The following is an 18,661-nucleotide window of genomic DNA, read 5'->3' on the forward strand; positions in this document are numbered from 1 at the left end:
TGTTTGAGGACACAGAGATAGATGTTTGCTCAAGAACAAAAAACCTAAGTGGGACAAGCAGGAATTTTCTGGTGAAAAACAGGGTTAACTCAAAACCCAGGGGTACCTGCAGATTTCAGTGGTGAGGGGCTGTCTCAGCCCGTTATCCCTGTTTCTGCTTGGTGGGCTCTGAGCTAACAGTTGTTCTGGATTTTTTTCTGTTCTGGATTTTTTTCAAGCCCTACCAGAAGGAAACACAAACCCCAAGGCTGATTGTAGATTTCTTTGCAGGAAAGGAGATGGAGCTCCAGGGACTCTTTTACAGATAAAAAACACTGGAGAAGGAGGGAGGAATGCACTGAACAGATTAAAAACTCTATTTTTTTAAAAGAAGTCTGGAATGACACCTGGATTTCCCCATGGACAGCACCACAAGAGGGAGACTCACTCCTGCAGCAGAGCTGGCAGTGCCCTTGGCACAGCTGCTGTCCCAATCCACCCCCAGTTTTGGCTCCAAATCCCTGCCTTCCCACCTTTCCCCCCTGCTGAGGAGCCCAATGAGAGTAACAAAATTATTTATTTCATTCCCTCCTGGGGCAAAGCTCAGTTCTGTCCAGAAAAGGTAGAAAACCTCTGGAGCTGGCAGGAGCAGCAGGTACAGGTGCTGTGGGGAGGGAAGTCCCAGGAGCTGGGTGAACTGGACCAGTTCCTTTGGTCAGGGCAGGGCTTTGAGCTTTTGGGGGTCTCTCCCTCTTTTTCAAATATCCTTGATGACCTCCTCCAGCTCCTCTTTCGTGTACATGTGGAATTTCATGCCAGGTTCCACCGTGGCAAGCTGCAAGAGAAGGAACAAGGGGTTAAGTGTGCCTGAGGAAAGCAGGGAGCAGCTGTTCCTTCTCCTGATCTGCCAGGCCAGCAGGATCATTCCAGCCCAGAACACGCTCCAGGATTCCCTAAAATAGCTGCCTGCTGCACAAATAGCTTTGAATTGACTCAGCCTCCTCACAGGAGCAGCAGCAGGGAATTTTAGTGGGAACTGCTCCCACTCGATGGGGGAAAAGCCATCAAAACCCCCAGGAGAGAATTCCTGCCTCTCCAAAGGAGTCTGCTCCCCCAGGAACCAAGGGGACAAACCCTGGCCTGTCTGGGAGCTGAGGGGGCTCAGGGAAACTGAGGCAGAGGTCTCTAAGGAAAACAGGGACAGCACAAAGTCAGGGCAGACAGCAGAAACATTCCAGAGGCAGCACCAGGGATCAGGGATACTTGAATGACAAGCCTGGAGGAGAAACGTGAGCAGAAATATTCACACCTGGCTCAGGGATGGGAGCCCAAAACAGGGACAGCTGTGCCAGTGGAAATGCCAAGGCTCCAGAGAGAGCTGGGGTGCCCTGGAACGAGCTGGGGTATCCCATAACAGGTTGGGATGGGCAGGACAGGGCTGGGATGGGGCTGGGATGGGAGCAGGGATGGGAGCAGGGACAGGGGTTGGGGCAGGACAAGGCTGGGATGGGGGCAGGATGGGACAGGGACAGGGCTGGGATGGGACAGGGATGGGGCTGGGATGCTCCTGAACTCCCAGGCACTGGGCACATGTTTTGACTCTCCAGGGATCAAAGTGTATGGATGCAACCAATAAGCTGAAGGAAAGTTCTGGAGCATCTCAGCAGATCCCAGAGCTCTTCCAGGGTGACTTCTCACAAACCCCCCCTTCACCAGCACAAGGGAACAGCTGATCCAGGGGCAGGGAGGCACCATGAGGTGTTTTTCCAGGTGGGAAGGTCCCCACGCTCAGCCTGAGAGCTGCTGCCAGCCCAGGTTTCACCCAGAACTCTCAGACAAGGTCCTCTGTGAACCTCTAAGGTGAAATCCCCCCTCAAATCATGGAGTAGTTTAGGCTGAAAAGGACCTCAAAGCCCATCCAGTCCCACCCTGCCATGGCAGGGACACCTCCCACTGCCCCAGGCTGCTCCAAGCCCTGTCCAGCCTGGCCTTGGGCACTGCCAGGGATCCAGGGGCAGCCACAGCTGCTCTGGGCACCAAACCACCTGAGCAGGGCCTGGACTGATCCTGGGCCCAACCAAACTCAACAAGAGCCAGATTTATGCACCAAAACCAGCTCTGAATAGTGAAAAAACCTTTATGAACACTAAAACCAGCAGAGACACCAAGGCCTTTGCTTTCCCCACCTCCTCAAACCTGTCCCTCACCCTCTCCCTACCAAAGCTTCACTCCACCATCCCCTGACAGGCTTCACAGGGAAGTCATTAATCTAAAATTGTGAATTCCTTTCAGGCTCCTGACCTTTGCCACCAATGGATTTAACTCTTCCACAGCCACACTTTCCCTCTCCTCTTTGTTCCTAGGTGGAAAATGCCACAGCAGCATGGCCAGAGCCAAGAAATGGGAGAGGCACATACTTCTAGGAAGCAAAGAGCTCTTCAGGTGGCAGATTTTCAGGCAGGGGGTGACTTGAGTCAATAGAAACCTTTTAATCCTCAGCACATTCCTGCTGTCCTCCCCCTGCACCATTCCACCCCACTCCAGGGCCGTGCCAAGCACAGTTAAGCCCTGTTAAACAGGGACATGACATCAGGATACTGTACACATTCCTCTGCCTGCACTGTACCAGGAAAAAATGTATGGCCAAGGGCTGGAAGTGCACCTGGGAAGGAGATTCCAGCCACATGGCATGATTTTGGGACAGACTATCCAAGTTTCCATGTGCTGCTGGCCTTCTCCTCCAAAGGAAGCTGTTGAATCCCACCAGGAATGGTCCCCCCACAGCAACATTTAATACAAAAATGGGGTGAATACCTTGGGGCTGTTTGGGAAAAGGTTTCCCAGCACTCAGAGGGAAGGAAGGGGAGGAGAGAGCAGCTCAGGAGCTGGAATGCCACACTTTGGAAAGGTCTGGTGTCTCATAACCCACCCAAAATAGAAGCAAACTCTATACACCAGCCTGGCTTCTCATCTCCCAGTTACCCCACCCAGTGCAGAGGGTTTGTACCTTTCCCACCCAAAAAGGAGCCTGTGGAGCAGCTCTGGGGGCCCAGCATCCCCAGGCTGTGGGTACTGCCTGCCCCAGGGCTCCAGGGGCACAGCCAATCCTGGAGGATCCTTGCTGCTCCCACTGTCCAAGGGATTTTTGGCACTGCCCCAGGACCAATATAGCAGCCCAGGAGCTGGGTAATTTTCATTCCTTCTAATATTACAAGCAGCAAGGCAAAAAAGAATGGCTAGATGCAGGGGAAGAACAAGCAGTCTGGGGGGTATGTTGGGTGCTGCTGACTGGAGAAGGTCAGAGAATCCCTTCTGCTCACCCTGGATCAGCCATGAAAACAGACCAGGCTCTGCACCTCTGCAAGGGAAAAGCTTCAACTTTTCCAAAATGCCCCACAGGACGTGATGCAAAGGGCAGGAACACCTGCAGGACTTGGCTCAGGAAGCCCTGAGCTGCTCCATTCCTTGCTCCAGGGGCAATCCTGGCTCCAGGAGGACTCACCTCGATGTTGGTGGCATTCAGTTTCTCCTCCATGACCTGTTTCAGGATGACCAGGGAAGATTTGATGGCTTCCTTTAGCGTCATGGACTGCAAAAACAAATGGCTCATGGATGACAAGCTGCAGGCTCAGGAGCTGGCCCCTCTCCCTCCCCTCTCCCAAATCCCTTGAGCCAGGAGCCAAAGGAGCAGCTTAGCAAGGGATCTGCAGCATCCCTGGGAGACTGCAGCAGGCAGGGCAGGGATACCGACAGGACAGTGAAATCCTGCCTTTCTGAGATTTAAAAATTGTTAATTTGGGCACATAAATCTGGTTAATTTTAAAATGGTTTATTTGGGACAGGAGGGGCTGTTTCTCTTCACCAATTTCCTCCCAAAAAGCCAGATTCCCTCCAGGCAGAAGCTTCCATGCTGCATTGAATCTGATCAATCCCATGCATCCCTAGAGCCGGAGGGATGTGCAGCACAGCTGTGTTTCACTAACTTTGCACTTGAAAAAGGGTTGGCAAGCCAGGGAGTCCAAGATTTGGGTAATTTGGAGAATTCCAGTGACCAAATGAGTCTTCCCAGCCACCATCACTAATTGTGCTTTTCATAGGGTTTGGTTTCTTACCACCCAAAACGGGCAACTCCCTCCTCACGGGGGAAAAAAATTCCTATTTAATATCAAACATGACCAGAAATTCCAGCACAAAAGCTGCTCCCTTCTCTGAAGGTGCTGCTGTGAGCTCAGGATGCTTCCAGCTGTACCCACACGCAGCCTGATGCTGACAGCAGCTCCCAGAGCTCAGTTTTTATTTATAGGGAACTTCCTGACATGGCCTTAATTACCTCACAGGCAGAGAGCAGCCCCTCAGAGAGCAGCTGCTGGGAGCAGCTCTCAGTTTAGAGATCCTCAGCACCTACTCACAGAGTCCTCTGCTCAGGAGTGATCCTGCCCTCAGGCACCTCCTCTCCAGCCCACTCCTAAACCCTCACTGGGGAGGGAATGAGGGGACCCTGGGAGGTGGTGAAGTACCCCAGAGCCAGGAGAGGTGACCCCCAAGCCCAAATGCAGCCCTTACCTTGTGGTAAACCTCTTGCAGGGAGCTCTGGGCTCCCTCTGAGGCGGAGCCGATGGCTCTGGCATCGCACTGCACGAACGTCCCCGAGGGATCCATGTGGAACCTGTGGGGACAGGGGGTGACTGCCTGCACCCCATCCCACCCCAGGGCATCCCAAAGACTCTCCCAGCAGCCCCCCAGAGCTCCTAGCTGGAGCTAGGATTCATTCCCAGACTGGCAACTTACACACTCTAACACTGCCCTCCTTCCTCATAGAGCCATTTCCCTTTGGATTTCCCATCTTATCCTAAACGTTTTTTAATAAATTCAGCAAGTTTTTTTCCCTGCTGGAAGGCAGACCTGACTGGTCTGGCTCTGCCAAGCCTTTCCCACTTCCAGTGGGGCCATTTGAAGCGCTGAGTTCAGGTTACAGCTGCTCCAACACCTCCCCAAGGAATGTCACATGGATTATGTTACTGGTGGCTCTGCCGGTCCTTTAGAGAAAGGTAAGAATACACTCAAGATGAGGAGAGCTTTAACACTTCCCTCCTCCCCAGGAAACCACATTTTTAAGTTAAAAAGGCAAAGGTTTGGGGCAGATATGATGATTTTCCATGCCAAACAAGCAGGCAAGGCTCTGGAAAGGGTTTAACAGAATTAACAAACATATCAGGGACATAATGGGATAAACCCCAAGGGGTTGGCTTAAGGAAAATCCCAGAATCAAGTCCTTAAAACAGCCTGGGAATTCTGCAGTGGAGGCTTGGTCTTTTCCCTGGATTAAGAGAGCAGAACTCACAGCTGAGGTCCCTTCTCATCCACTCCTCCGAAGAGCAGAGCGACACCGAAGGGGCGGGACTGCGGGACAGAGCAGGGAATGGGTCAGACAGGGCAAGGCCAGGGGGCTCCCCAATCCCCCCAGTCCCCCCAGTCCCACCATGGCTCCTGGGTCAGCATCTTCCTCCCCAAACTGCAGGGCCAGGTTGGACACAGCCTGTGTCACACTCTCCACCGTCATTGTCTCGTTGTAGGTGAACCAGTGATTCTGCAGGAAAACCCAAATAAAGATTCCATTATCCCCATGTGCCCGAAGTATGGCACCCCTGCATGGCTGAGGTGGAGAGGGACCCCATGGGGACACAAGGATAACTTCCCTGTGGAACTCAGGGCACAGCCAGTTCCCTCAAGGAAGCATCAGGGAGAGTGGGATGTACAAAAATCCACAGAGAACTGGACACCAAGGCTTGGGATGCCAGTGGGGAAATGCAAGGCTGAAGGGCTTTATCCCAATATCTGCTTTGGAAGTAATGTGTTACCCAGCTCTCCAGAGGGTGGAAAAGTGCTGATATGCAGCAGAAAACCCCAGGAAAATCCTTTGCAGCAGCACAGATTTGTACCTGGGACCTCCAAGCACCTGAGGCATCCAGGAAATTTAAGGGGATAAAAAGAAAATCAATATATCCAATATTTTAGCAGAACAATCAGACAGCCCCCACACTCCCAACAAGCCTCCAGCTTCCCACCAGCTTCTTTGATGGAATGATCTCCCCTTTCCCAGCACTTTCAAGGAGTTCCTGGGATTTGTGCTGCTAATTTAAGAACAGAGATGTCAGATCTTACCTGAGTCTCCACTCTGGCCTTGTCAATTAAAGTCTTTGCATCAGCTATTAGGCCACTCATGGCACACCCTGGAAGGGAAAGGGCAACCAGGAGTCATTCCTGTTTCATTCCTGAGTCATTCCACCCATTATTTGGGATGTGTTTTCCCCCAGATTGCCCAAAGCCCACACAAGACACAAAGGGCTGCAGGGAGAAGCTGGTCCCTGCATGGGAAGGTGGGGAAGAGATTTGTCCCACTGTGCTGGGCACTGCTGAGGCCTCACCTGGAATGCTGGGGTCAGTTTTGGGTTTCTCATGACAAGAAGGACAATGAGGAGCTGGAGCATGTACAGAGAGGGGAACAGAGCTGGGGAAGGGGCTGGAGCACCAGAGGGGCTGAGGGAGCTGGGAAAGGGCTGAGTCTGGAGAAAAGGAGGCTCAGGGGGGACCTTGTGGCTCTGCACAGCTCCTGACAGGGGGGGACAGCCGGGGGGAGGTCAGGTTCTTCTCCAGGGAACAGGGACAGGAGGAGAGGGAACAGCCCCAGGCTGCACCAGGGGAGGTTCAGGTCAGATATTACATAAATTTTTTTCATGGAAAGCATGGTCAGACCTGGCACAGGCTGCCCTGTGAACACTGGTGGAGTCCCCATCCCTGGAAGGGTTCAAAAAGTGAGGATGTGGCACTTTGGGACATGGATTAGTGGTGGTCTTGGGATGGTTGGACTCCATGATCTTAGAGGGCTTTTCCAGCCTCGAGGATTCCATGGGATTGAACCAGATTTGCTCCAGAAGAACCTGCTGGGAAGGGCCCTGGCTGCCCCACAGGCAGCAGAGGCTGCAGGAATCCCAGCACAGATCCCACTCTGGGAGGAGGGGATTGCATCACAAGCTTCTGGGAGCAGGAAATTGGACTCTTGGAGCTCTCCCATGCCCATGGAGCAGCAACACAGGAATTTTGGAGGTTTCCTGCCCCTTCAGGGAGACATATTTGGTCATGAGCCCACTGTGGGCCGCTCGGGGCATGGGTGGCATCAGTGATCCTGGAGAAACTGGCCCCAGCCAGGCCCACCATAATTCCCTGCCCTCCCAGAGCTAAATTTGGGATGAGCTTTCATGAGGGAGGTTAGTGAGGCAGGGGGCAGTGCTTCAGCTGCCCCTTTCTGCTTCCTGGAGCTGCTGTGCACTGGCAGGGATGAACCTTCCTGCTCCAGGCACTGCCTGCTGGGAGGGCTCATCCCAACACACAGCTTCCCAAATTGCCAGGGGATGGACTCTTAGCATAAATAATTCACAATTTTAGGGGTGATCTGATGCAGAGGGACCCCCAGGGATAATCCCTCCTCCATACCAATGTGGGAGTCGATCTCCACAATCTTCTCAATGCTGCTGGGCTCCATCAGGGGGGATGTGATCCTCTTCTCCACAGCCAGGCAAACTCCCTCTGAGGTCTGGATCCCGATGGCTGTGGAGCCAAGCTGTAAAACACCACCACAGGCTCCAGCTCACACACATACCAGTGCTAATTCCAACTTATTTACAGGTGTGTTGGTTTGGATTCAATTGTGTCACCCACACACAAACCCACTCTGACTTGGCGTGGTGGATTTTGAAGTTTATTCCCTGAAGAAGGAAATGGGGAGGGTGAAAGCTGTGATTCCCATGAGAACCCAGTGGGTCCCAGAAGGCCCCCCTGAGCCTCCTTTTCTCCAGGCTGAGCCCCTTCCCCAGCTCCCTCAGCCCCTCCTGGTGCTCCAGCCCCTTCCCCAGCTGCACATCCTTCAAGCAACAGCAGTTTGTGGAGCCTGGTGAGTGGAAAAGGCCCTGGGAATTCTCCTCTGCCACAGGGAAAAGAGAGTTTTAAACTCTTTTAAACCTTTAAGGGTGAGATAATTTCCTACATCAGTACAAATCCCTCTGCAGCTCTGGCTTGGGCCTTTCCATAAGCTCCTGTTCTCCCCAGAGTCCCAGGCAGGAATTCCACCCCAGGACTGCAGGACACCTCAGTGTCACCAGGCCACAAGCACAGGGACAGATCCCAGGGGCTCCTGGCAGCCCTGTCTGGATCCTGCTGTGATCCCATCAAGCCCTGCCTGGATCCCACCTCAACTGCACCAACTCTCACAATGATTCTACCCTGAGCCCACAAATCCCTGCCTGGACCCCAACAGCCTCTACTTTGATCCTACCTTGGGCACACCAAGAGCTGCCTTGATCCCACTTTCATCCCACCAGCCCTGCCTTGATCCCACCAGTGCTTTTCTGGATCTTACCAGCCCCTAATCTGGATTTTACCAGCCCCTAATCTGGATCCCACCAGCCCTTAGCCAATCCTATTTAATCCCCCCAACCCCCACACTGGTCTTACCTTAACCCCACCTTGATCCCACCAACTCCTAAACTTGATCCAGCCTTGATCCCACCAACAATTACCTCCATCCCACCTTGATCCCACCATGATCCTACCAATGCTTTTTGGATCTTATCAGCCCCTAATCTGGATCCCACCAGCCCTTACCTAATCCTATTTAATCCCACCAACCCACATACTGGTCCCACCTTAACCCCATCTTGATCCCATCAACTTCTAAACTCGATCCAGCCTTGGGTCCCACCAACCCTGCCTTGATGCCACCATGATCCTACCAATGCTTTTTGGATCTTACCAGCCTCTAATCTGGATTTTACCAGCCCCTAATCTGGATTTTACCAGACCTTAGCTAATCCTATTTAATCCCACCACCCCACATACTGGTCCTACCTTAACCCCACCAACTCCTAAACTCGATCCCAGCTCCATCCCACCAACCCCTCCCTCCATCCCACCCTGACCCCACAGCCCTGCCTGGATCCCAGTCTGCTCCCAGCACTCCCAGCTCTTCCACACCAGGGAATTTCCTGGCAGAACTGTCCCAGCTGCAGTGTGGAATGCTCCCTCCCAACATCCTCTTCAAGACATGGGTTTAATTTTAACAACAAGATTCCCTGGAAAGCTGCACCTACAGCCACAGGTGTGGCAGGAGATCTGTTTTAATTTATCATGTCAGCATGGCCACCAACATCCTCCTGGGATCTTTAATTCCCAAGTCCTTGATAACTGTGTTCCTTTTTCTGTTACATTATTACTTTATTCCCCTTTTTAGTGCTCCAAGGGGCTAAAGGAACACAGGGAAGATGAAGTCAGGACCCTTCTCCCCAGTTCAAACACCTCAGAGCTTTTTCCCTTCCTCACTTGACCTGCTTCTTCCAAATTTAAACTTATTGCCAATCAACACTCACATTCTATAAATATAATACACAGGAATATTAGTTAATAAAGGACATTTATCAGTTAAGGATCTTTAATCCCCAAAGGCCATTTGGCCCTGCAAAGGTGGGTTTGCTCCTAACAACCTTCAGCTTTACATTTAAATCCACCCAAGAAGTGGTTTAGGTTTGATTTGGGGATAAACAGATTTGGACTGCACTTTTGGGGGGATAAATCACTTGGTAGGACAGGGGAGGGAACATTCCACTGAATTTTGGGGAAAATCAATGGGTTTTGGTCCCTCCTGACCCATAAAAGCAGAGCTGTGGGTGTTTGGCTGGAGGAAACAGACACAGCCTGGATTAGTCCTTGTGGGTTCTTTGTTTCTTTTTTTTTTATTTTTATTTGGGCTGGGATTGAAGGTCCTTGAGATGATAATTTGTGTTTAGATTTAGGTGTTCATTGTTTCTTACCAATGTTACAGCCTCACAGCTGTGAGTTTTGTAGCTTTTCATTAGTAAGGCACAAAATTGTTAACTAGCTCTTGTTCTTTTTAGAAATTCTACTTAAATTATTTTCTTTTTTTACTTAATAATTGATTACTTCAAGTCTGCAATGAGGACTTTTCTGTTTAAATATAAAATACCACTCAAAGGGAGAAGGAGGGAGAAGGAGGGAGAAGGAGGGAGAAGGAGGGAGAAGGAGGGAGAAGGAGGGAGAAGGAGGGAAATTTGTTTCCACTCTAAAACTTCTATTTTGCTTTATATTTATTACTATATTTTATAAACCCAAACTTTAAGTTTTCTATTCTGTGCTATTATACACTTCTAATTAACCACACCCTCATAATTCTAGTGCTGTTAATCAGTTTTGGAAGCCTTCTTTACAGCCTCAGGTCAAATGCAGTATTATTTAGTGGGTCTGTGCCTTTCAGCACAGAAAGTTTAAAATTCCCAGCCTCCAGGGTTCCAACAAGTCCTGAGCAATCCCTGCCTTGGGCTGGAAGGAGCCCCAGATGTCACAATTTGGACACTTTTTAAAAAGTACCTTTATGGCCTCGATGGCATATTCCACCTGGAAGAGCCTCCCCTCTGGAGAGAAGGTGTTCACACCCCTGCAAGGAGAGCACACAGTGAGAAGGGCAGGCAGCCGAGGCAGAGCAAGCCCCGTGAGGGCGAGGCCACCCGGGCACAGGGGGCACAGGGACCCCCAGGGGGACTCGGGGTGCTCACAGACAGAGCTCCAGGAGAGCCAGCAGGCCAAGGCCCAGGTGAGATGTGCTGGCACACTTTGGAACCCAAAGGGAGCACCAGGAGCCAGGCAGGTCCTGGTTTACCCTGGAATGCTTGAGACTGGAGAAGTCCTTTGGGATGCTGGAGCCCGGCCTTCCCCAGCGCTGCCAAGGCCGCGCTCACCCCCGGGCCCAGGTGCCCCCTCCACGTGGTTTGAGCCCTTCCAGGGACGGGGACTCCACCCCTGCCTTAGGCAGCGGTGCCGGGGCTGGACAACCCTTTCCATGAAACACCTCCCAACACCCGAACTAAACAGCCCTGCCCAGCCTGAGGCCGTTCCCTCTGCTCCCGTCCCTGTTCCCTGGGAGCACAGCCCGACCCCCCCGGCTGTCCCCTCCTGTCAGGAGCGGTGCAGAGCCACAGGGTCCCCTCTGAGCCTCCTTCTCCCCAGGCTGAGCCCCTTCCCGGCTCCCTCAGCCGCTCCCGGTGCTCCGCTCCCTGTCCCGCACACGCTCCTTTCCCTGCCTGCCCCATCCCCGCACAGCACGAGTTCCCCGCCCTCGGTCCGTCCCATCCTGGCAGCCCCCGGTCCCGCGGCAGGGCTGCGGGCTCCTGGCAGCTCCCGGTGCGCTCCCAGCGCGGGAGCCGCCGCTCGGGGCGGGCCGGGCCGCTCGGGCCGCGCCGGGTGCAGGCCCGTGACTCAGCCGCGCGAAGGGCGGGCACTCACCGGTCGTACTCGGAGCGCGTGAGGAACATGGCGGCGGCGGGGCCGGGAGGGGCCGGCGGATCCCGGGGACTCCGGAGGGGCCGGGGGGGCTCGAGGGGTCCGGGGGCACCGGGAGCGCCGCGGCCTCGCCGGGGGCTGCAACGCCGCTTCCGGCCCCGAGCGGCACTTCCGCCCGCGCCGCCCGCCCATTGGACAGCGGCCCTGCGGCTCGACCAATGGGAGCGCGGGGAGGGCGGGACCAGCGCAGAGGGGGGCGGGGCCGGGATTGTGAGAACGGGAGATAGGCGGGGCCATCTGATGGGGCGGGCCCGGAGCTCAGGGGGCGTGGTCATATTGCTGGGTTACTTGTGGGGGCGTGGTCTGAGCGGTGAGGGGCGGGGCAAAGCGTTGGGGGCGGGACCTTGAGGGGCGCTGTCATAGAGAGGGCGTGGCTGTTGTACCAGGGGCGGGGCCAGAGCAGCAGGGGGCGGGGCCTGCGGCGGGCACGGCGCGGTGCCGGGAGGGGCTCCCAGGAATGGGGACCGGGAAAGGGACACCGGGAAAGGGGGATCGGGGAGGGGGATCGGGAAAGGGGGTACCGGGAAAGGGGGATCGGGAAAGGGGAGTCGGGAAAGGGACACCGGGAAAGGGGATTCAGGGAGGCGGCACCGGGGATGGGATACCGAGAAGGGGGCACCGGGATGAAGCTACGGGAGGCGGTGTGGGGAAGGGGCTCCGGGACGGGCTGCACGGAGGGGAGTACCGGGAGGCGGTACCGGGGGGGTGTATGCCCCTGCCCCCCCGGCCACACCGGCACCCCACCGCCCAGCACACGGTGCGACGCCCTCAGCCTCCTTGCCGGCCCGGTAGCGGCTCCCGGCGGGATTCCCGCCTGGTTCCAGCGCTGCCGGCTCCCGGGGGAGCGGAGGAGCCGAGGGACGGCCGGATCCCCCCCGGGGGGCGCTGCGCTGCCCGGAGCGCCCGGGGGCGGGCAGGGGCGGGGGGCAGTCCCGGGGGGCCCGGGGCCGGCCCAGGGGCGCTGCCGGGGGCGGGGCGGCGCTGCCCGCCCCGGGGGCGGTGGGGTGCCCGGTGGCGGCTACGCCAGCGGAGCCGTCCCAGCGGGCGGCGGAGGCAGCACCGACCGCCCCCGGGCCGGCCATGTCGGAGCCCGGCGCCCCCGCGGCCGGTGATAAAGCGCCCCGGCTCCAGGTAGGGCTCCGGTGTGCGTCCCCCCTCCCGGTGACCGCGGCAGGCTCCCGGCGCAGCCCCTTGGTGTCCCGGCACTGTTGCTCGGGGCAGCTCCCGGTGTCCCCCCGGTGTCCCGGAGGCGATCCCCGGAGAAGTCCGTGGTGTTCCAGCGTCGATCTCCGGAGCAGCCCGCAGTGTCCCGTTGTGGCCACCGGTGCGACCTCCGGTGCAGCGTCCCGGTGCCGCGGTGCACCCTCCGCTGTGCTGGTGCCGTTCCCCGGTCCTCAGGGCAGCCCCCTGCCCGGGACAATCCCGTTGCAGCCTTCCCGTTTCCCCGGGACAGCTCCCCGGTCCCCCGGTGCGGCCCCTCCGGTTCGCCGGGGCAGTCCCCCCGGTTTCCCGGAATAGACCCCTCTCCACAGAGGTAACCCCCAGCCCCGAGCAGCCCTTTGCAGCCCCCGATCCGCCGTTGCAGCCCCGTGCCCGGAGCAATGCTGTTGTGGCAACCCGGGGTAGCGCCCCGGTCCCCCTGAGCAGACCCCGGTTCCGTCCCGGTGCTGTCCCGGTGCTGTCCCGGTGCCGTCCCGGTGCTCCCGGCGCTCTCTCCTGCAGGACCGTGTCCTTCGCGGGCTGCGCTGGGGCCGCCTGCAGGAGCCGCTGGGCTTCATCAAGGTGCTGGAATGGGTGAGTGACCCCGGCGTGTCCCCCCTGTCCCGGGGCTCATCCCGGACCCCCGTCACAGCCCCTTCCCCAGCGCTGCTGGCTGCTGCTGCTCCCCAAGGACCGGAGTGCCCCCACATTTGGGGGGTTCCGTTGCCTTCCCGAAGCCCCCCCAGAAAGAAGGAACCCCAGAGCCCCCCCCGCCCCTCCGGAGCCTCCTGCACCCCATCAGCAGCGGGGGTGGAGACCTCGTTTTGGGGGCTCCGGGGCAGGAGGGGAGCGGGGCCACACGGACGCCTGGGTTCAGGCCACGAGCCCCTCCCGGTGACCTTGAGCAGGTGGCTCTGCCCAGCCGTGCCAAAGGGGACAGTGACATCGGGGTGTCAGGCCCCCGCCATTGCCACGGGCTCAGGGGGCACTGGGGGGTGGGTGGGTGGGTGGGGAGAGGGACTGAGGGTCAGTGAGCCCCAGCAAGGGGGACGCTGGGGACAGGGGGGAGCCAAGCGCCCGCGGCTCTGTCCCGTCCTGGCCGTGCCATGAATGGCTCCCTGTGAGATTGGGTTTCAGGGTGGCATTTCTGCAGCTCGGCCTTGCCAGGCTGGGGGGCTCCCGGGGGAAACTGAGGTACAGGGGGGACTCAGCCCTCTTTGGGCATCTCCCACCAGGAGAAGCCAGCTTGAGGGGCTTTCCCCCAATCCGACAGCTCCTTGGTTTGCATAATCCCACCCACGGAGGCTCTGGGCTCCCTCTGCCATTGAGGCCACCATATGGGATCAGACCCCACATGCAAAGACAGCCCAGAAGCAAAAATGAGGAGAAAATCCCTGGAGGATCCACTGACACCCCTGCTTAAACCCTTAGTGCCACACATGGGGCTGCCCATCCCTGCAGGGTCAGGCCTGGCTTAGATTCCCCGTTTCACCCGGGAGGCTGGGAGCTCAGCCAGGAGGAGTTGTGGGAAAATCCTTTGAGAATGGTGCTTTCCTGGCACCCTCATCCAAGAGATGAGAGCAGTGTGACTCCAACGGCAAGGGAGGGCACTGCTGGCTCCTGGGGAGGGGACAGCTTCGGGGGTCCCACCATGGGGATGCTCCCAGCTGCCTGGAAACCCACTCTGGCACTCAGTACCCTGCCCAAAATTAAGGAGGGATGGGGGTGGGTTTGGCCTTGGTGTCCCCACCCCCCACAAACATGACCCCCATCCTCAAATCCCAGTGCCAGTAGAATCTCAGTGCTGGAAGGAGGCACCGAGGCAAACACCTGGGGGGTGGCAGCTTGCCCATTACTCAGCCACAAACATGACCCCCATCCTCAAATCCCAGTGCCAGTAGAATCCCAGTGCTGGAAGGAGGCACCCGAGGCCAACACCTGGGGGGGTGGAAGCTTGCCCATTACTCACTGCCAGGGGATGCAGCCTGCCCCCCAAGGAGGAAAGGGCCCCCAGGCCCTCATCCCCCTCACCCTTGCCCTCTCCTGTAGCTCTTTGCCATCTTCGCCTTTGGCTCCTGCGGCTCCTTCAGCGGCGAGACCGGCGCCACAGTGAAATGTGACAGCGGAGGGATGACAGCCATCAGCATCCAGTTCGGGTACCCCTTCAGGTGAGGGCTGCTGAGCCCTGACACCCCCCAGGCTCCCCCACACAAGCTGGGGGTGCTGGGCTGGGGTCAGACTCCCTTCCTGCTGGCAGGACCTCCATGGGACCACAGCCATGGTCTCTGAGGTGCTGTGTTCAGCTGGGGACCACCCACACCCTGACCCCATGGGACATCCCCTGGCATCCCTGTCAGCTCCTGACACCACCCAGGGGGATTCTTGTTAATCACGGAAAACCTGGGTGGGGAAGGAGGGAAATTCTCAGTACTCAGTACTCAGGGAATCCTGATTTATCTGGAAAGGCAATGATGGAGTTGGGCCAGATGAGAGTCACGGTTCTAACCCCAGCCTGGTTATTCTAGCCATCCCTGTCATCATCTCCATTCCCAGGGGACCATCCCAGCGTGGTTAAACCACCTACCCCCACCATCCTCTCCATTCCCAGCCCCTGACCCCCCCTCCCTCTATCCCAGGTTATACCAGATTCCCTTTGGGATGCCGAATTGCGAGGATGAATCAGAAGCCCGCACCCTGTACCTCGTGGGTGATTTCTCCGCTCCCGCCGAGTTTTTCGTGACCCTGGGGGTCTTCTCCTTCCTCTACTCCATGGCTGCTCTGGTGCTCTACCTCCGCTTCCATTCCCTGTACACGGAGAACACGAAGCTGCCCTTCACAGTAAGGCAGGCTCGCCCCCGGGACAGCGAGCCCAGCGCCGTGCCAGGGCGGCGGCTGATGCCGGGCTCTCATCCTGGCAGGATTTCTGCGTCACCGTCTGCTTTGCCTTCTTCTGGCTGGTGGCAGCGGCGGCGTGGGGCAAGGGGCTGAGCGACGTGAAGGCAGCCACGCGCCCCTCCGCCCTCATCGCTGCCATGGCGGTCTGCCAGGGCGACGGGGTGCTCTGCAACGCTGGCACCACGCCGGCCATGGGGCTGGCCAACATCTCGGTGGTGAGGCCACAGGGGCACACACACGGGCACACACAGGCACACACATGGGCACACACACAGACACACACACAGACATGGGCACACACACGGGCGCACACACATGGGCAGGCACACACATGGGCACACACACGGGCACACACACGGGCACACACACAGGCACACACATGGGCACACACACGGGCACACATGGCCAAATAGGTGTCATTTTTTCATTGGGAGCGCAGTGTAGGGGGCTGAAGCAGAGCTGAGCAGCACACGTGCATACACACCTGCAACCCACAGGCTGCACATCTGGGCATGTGAAGGCACAGCAGTGCACACACGTGTTCACAGGACAGCACATGTGGCCGTGGAGCACACCACAGGTGCAGAGTGCATGTGCACAATGCACACACACAGGTGCACACTCACACACTCTGCCACACCTGTGCCAGATTCCTGAGCTCAGCCAGGAGAGGGCAGTGGCAGTGTGGGCACACAGATGAAAATACTGGCACAGTGTGGAAATGTGGGTGAAAACATTCCACAGCCACCTGCCTTGGTCCCAGGGGATGTGGGATCTGCCCTGCATCCCCCCACCCCCCCACACTGGAATCCTGGTACTGGGAATGGGCACCCTGCACTGGGAAACTGGCACTGGGAATGGGGCACCCTGCACTGGGAAACTGGCACTGGGAATGGGCATTCTGCACTGGGATCCTGGCACTGGGAATGGGGCACCCAGCCATCAGGGACTGCCAGCATGGGGTGGGTGGTGGTGATGCAGTCCCTGGCGTCGGTGTTTGGGATGTGTGGAGTGTGTGATGTGTGTGGGGGCGTAGGGCACATGAGGTGCTTGAGGTATATGGGGCTCATGGGGGGAAGTGGGGTGCGTGGGGTGCATCTGGCATGTGGGTTGCATGGTGCACATGGGGTGCATGAGGCACATGGGGCATACAGGGTCCATGGGGTGCACAGGTTGCATGGCACATTGAGGCACATTGGGACAATGTGGGGAGTATGGGGTGTGTGGGGCACAGGACATGGGTTAGACATGGGGCACGTGGGGTGTCTGGAGCGCAGTGGGGTGCATGGGATGTACGGGAATTATGGTGTGTATGGGGTGCACAGGGCACACACGGTGGGTTCATGGGGTGCTTGCAGCTCATGGGGCACACGGGGTGTGTGGGGTGCTTGCTCCCCCAAGGCTGCCCTGTGGGACCCTCTCCCTTTTTGTTTGTCCTCTCTGCTCTCCCCTTTCCTCTCCTGCAGCTCTTCGGGTTCCTCAACTTCCTGCTGTGGGCCGGGAACTGCTGGTTCGTGCTGCGGGAGACGCCGTGGCTGCGGCCGCCCGCGCCCGGCGACAGCGCGGCCGAGCAGGGCGCCATCGACAAGCAGTAGCCCCGGGGCCACCAGCCCGGGGACCCGCCCGGCCCCCGGGACCTCGCGCCGGCCGCCAGCCCGGGGACGGGGTGTCGCTGTCCCCGGGCTTGGAGCCGCCGGGGGTTGGGATGCTGAAGGGCGACACGGAACGCCGGGGGTCCCGCTTGTTGTCGGGGGCTCTGTGTGTCACCCCGGGGGTCCGTGTCTGTGTGGGGCGCATAAAGTCCTGGGTACCAGCTGTGCATCGCGGCTCCGGTGTCTGCCTCGGTGCGGAGCTGCGCGCACCCGGCTGGGGCACGACCCCTGGTCCATACAGGGATAAACCCGTCCCGTCTCTGGCGCAGGGTGAACTGTACCAGATCCTGGTGCACTGGGATCCTGGCACTGGGAACGGGCACCCCGCACTGGGATCCTGGCACTGGGAATGGGGCAACCTGCACTGGACACCTGGTAGTGGGAATGGGGCACCTTGTACTGGGATCCCGGTACTGGGAATGGGCACCTTGCATTGGGATCCTGGCACTGGGAATGGGCACCCTGCACTGGGAACCAGACATCAGATTAGTATTGGGATAATGGAGGATCCCAAACAGGTCACAGGGGACCCCAGAGCAGTAAAAGGATAATCAGGAACCTCAGTCCAGCATTGGGATAATACTGGGAGCACCATTCCAGTATAGGGATCACTTGGAACCCCAGCCTGGAATGGGAATAATGACAGGGGGTCCCAGTTCCATATAGGGATAACAGGGAACCCCAGAGCAGTGGAAGGATAATGGGGGTCCCAGGCTGGTATAGGCATGACGAGGGTCCCCAGCTCTGCACAGGAATAACCTGGAATCTCCGCCTTGTGTGGCAATACCCTGGGCTGACAGCCCAGTATAGAAGTAACTATACAGACCCCAGCCCCTTATAGGAATAACTGGGGTTCTGGGTCTGGTGTGGGGACAACAGGGAACCCCAACAGAGTATAGGGATACCGGGTACCCCCAAGCTGTTATCAGGATACCCGGTAGCCCCATTCTCATACAGGGATAACAGGAGACCCCTTATAGGAACAACTGGAGTTCTGGGTCTGTTATGGGAATAACGGGGAACCCCAACCGACTGTAGGGATACCGAGTGCTCCTAACCTGTTATAGGGATACCGGGTACTCTCATCCCCATACAGGGACAACAGGAGAACCCAGCCCCTTCTAGGAATAACTGGGGTTCTGGGTCTAGTATGGGGACAACAGGGAACCCCAGCCGAGTATAGAGATACCGGGTACCCCCAAGCTGTTATCGGGATACCGGGTACCCCCAAGCTGTTACAGGGATACCGGGTACCCCCAAGCTATTGCAGGGATACCGGGTACCCCCAAGCTGTTATCGGGATACCGGGTACCCCATCCCCGTACAGGGATAACAGGAGACCCCAGCCTGGTGCAGGGATCACTCGGGACGCCCGGTCAGTGCGGGACAGCGGGTGTGCCCAGCTCAGCGGGCGCCGTGCCGGTGCGGGCTGCCGGGTCGGGCCGGGCGGGGGTCGCTCCGGGACTACCGTGCCCGTGGTGCCGCGGGGCGGGCGGGGCGCGCGGCGCATGCGCGGGGCGGGGGCGGCGCGG

At 57.8% G+C, this 18,661-nt stretch overlaps 2 protein-coding genes across 3 annotated transcripts; one reads left to right on the forward strand and one right to left on the reverse strand.

Annotated features, from left to right (window-relative positions):
• Positions 1-537: 537 nt before the first annotated feature.
• On the reverse strand, positions 538-11,506 carry PSMA5 (proteasome 20S subunit alpha 5). Its single transcript, XM_041489575.1, has 9 exons — positions 11,326-11,506; positions 10,414-10,480; positions 7,471-7,597; positions 6,142-6,209; positions 5,459-5,566; positions 5,321-5,379; positions 4,543-4,645; positions 3,482-3,568; positions 538-814 (listed from the first exon to the last, which is right to left on the reverse strand). The coding sequence occupies exons 1-9, from the start codon at positions 11,352-11,354 to the stop codon at positions 737-739; spliced, it is 726 nt and encodes a 241-aa protein (XP_041345509.1). The 5' UTR covers positions 11,355-11,506; the 3' UTR covers positions 538-736.
• Positions 11,507-11,944: 438 nt separating this feature from the next.
• SYPL2 (synaptophysin like 2) lies at positions 11,945-17,296 on the forward strand. 2 transcript variants are annotated; one of them, XM_041489576.1, is made up of 6 exons: positions 11,949-12,513; positions 13,105-13,176; positions 14,632-14,750; positions 15,219-15,420; positions 15,501-15,692; positions 16,944-17,296. In XM_041489576.1, the coding sequence occupies exons 1-6, from the start codon at positions 12,463-12,465 to the stop codon at positions 17,070-17,072; spliced, it is 765 nt and encodes a 254-aa protein (XP_041345510.1). In that variant the 5' UTR covers positions 11,949-12,462; the 3' UTR covers positions 17,073-17,296. The 2 variants fall into 2 exon arrangements, with proteins under 2 accessions (XP_041345511.1, XP_041345510.1); XM_041489577.1 differs by lacking the exon at positions 13,105-13,176 and having other exon boundaries at positions 11,945-12,513.
• Positions 17,297-18,661: the final 1,365 nt, after the last annotated feature.

The sequence above is a fragment of the Pyrgilauda ruficollis genome, unplaced genomic scaffold, assembly GCF_017590135.1.
Source record: "Pyrgilauda ruficollis isolate IOZ18807 unplaced genomic scaffold, ASM1759013v1 scaffold95, whole genome shotgun sequence".
In the NCBI taxonomy this organism is placed as follows: domain Eukaryota; kingdom Metazoa; phylum Chordata; class Aves; order Passeriformes; family Passeridae; genus Pyrgilauda; species Pyrgilauda ruficollis.

Bases quoted from the DNA above. Each gene is read 5' to 3' on its own strand.
- PSMA5 (XM_041489575.1), bottom strand. From the start codon at position 11,354: ATGTTCCTCACGCGCTCCGAGTACGACCG. The intron at 6,210-7,470 runs GTATGGAGGAGG...TTTCCCTTCCAG, and splicing joins GGAGATCGACTCCCACATTG to GGTGTGCCATGAGTGGCCTA. The intron at 4,646-5,320 runs GTGAGTTCTGCT...CTGTCCCCACAG, and splicing joins GATGAGAAGGGACCTCAGCT to GTTCCACATGGATCCCTCGG.
- SYPL2 (XM_041489576.1), top strand. From the start codon at position 12,463: ATGTCGGAGCCCGGCGCCCCCGCGGCCGGTGATAAAGCGCCCCGGCTC. The intron at 13,177-14,631 runs GTGAGTGACCCC...CCTCTCCTGTAG, and splicing joins TCATCAAGGTGCTGGAATGG to CTCTTTGCCATCTTCGCCTT. The intron at 14,751-15,218 runs GTGAGGGCTGCT...CCTCTATCCCAG, and splicing joins CAGTTCGGGTACCCCTTCAG to GTTATACCAGATTCCCTTTG.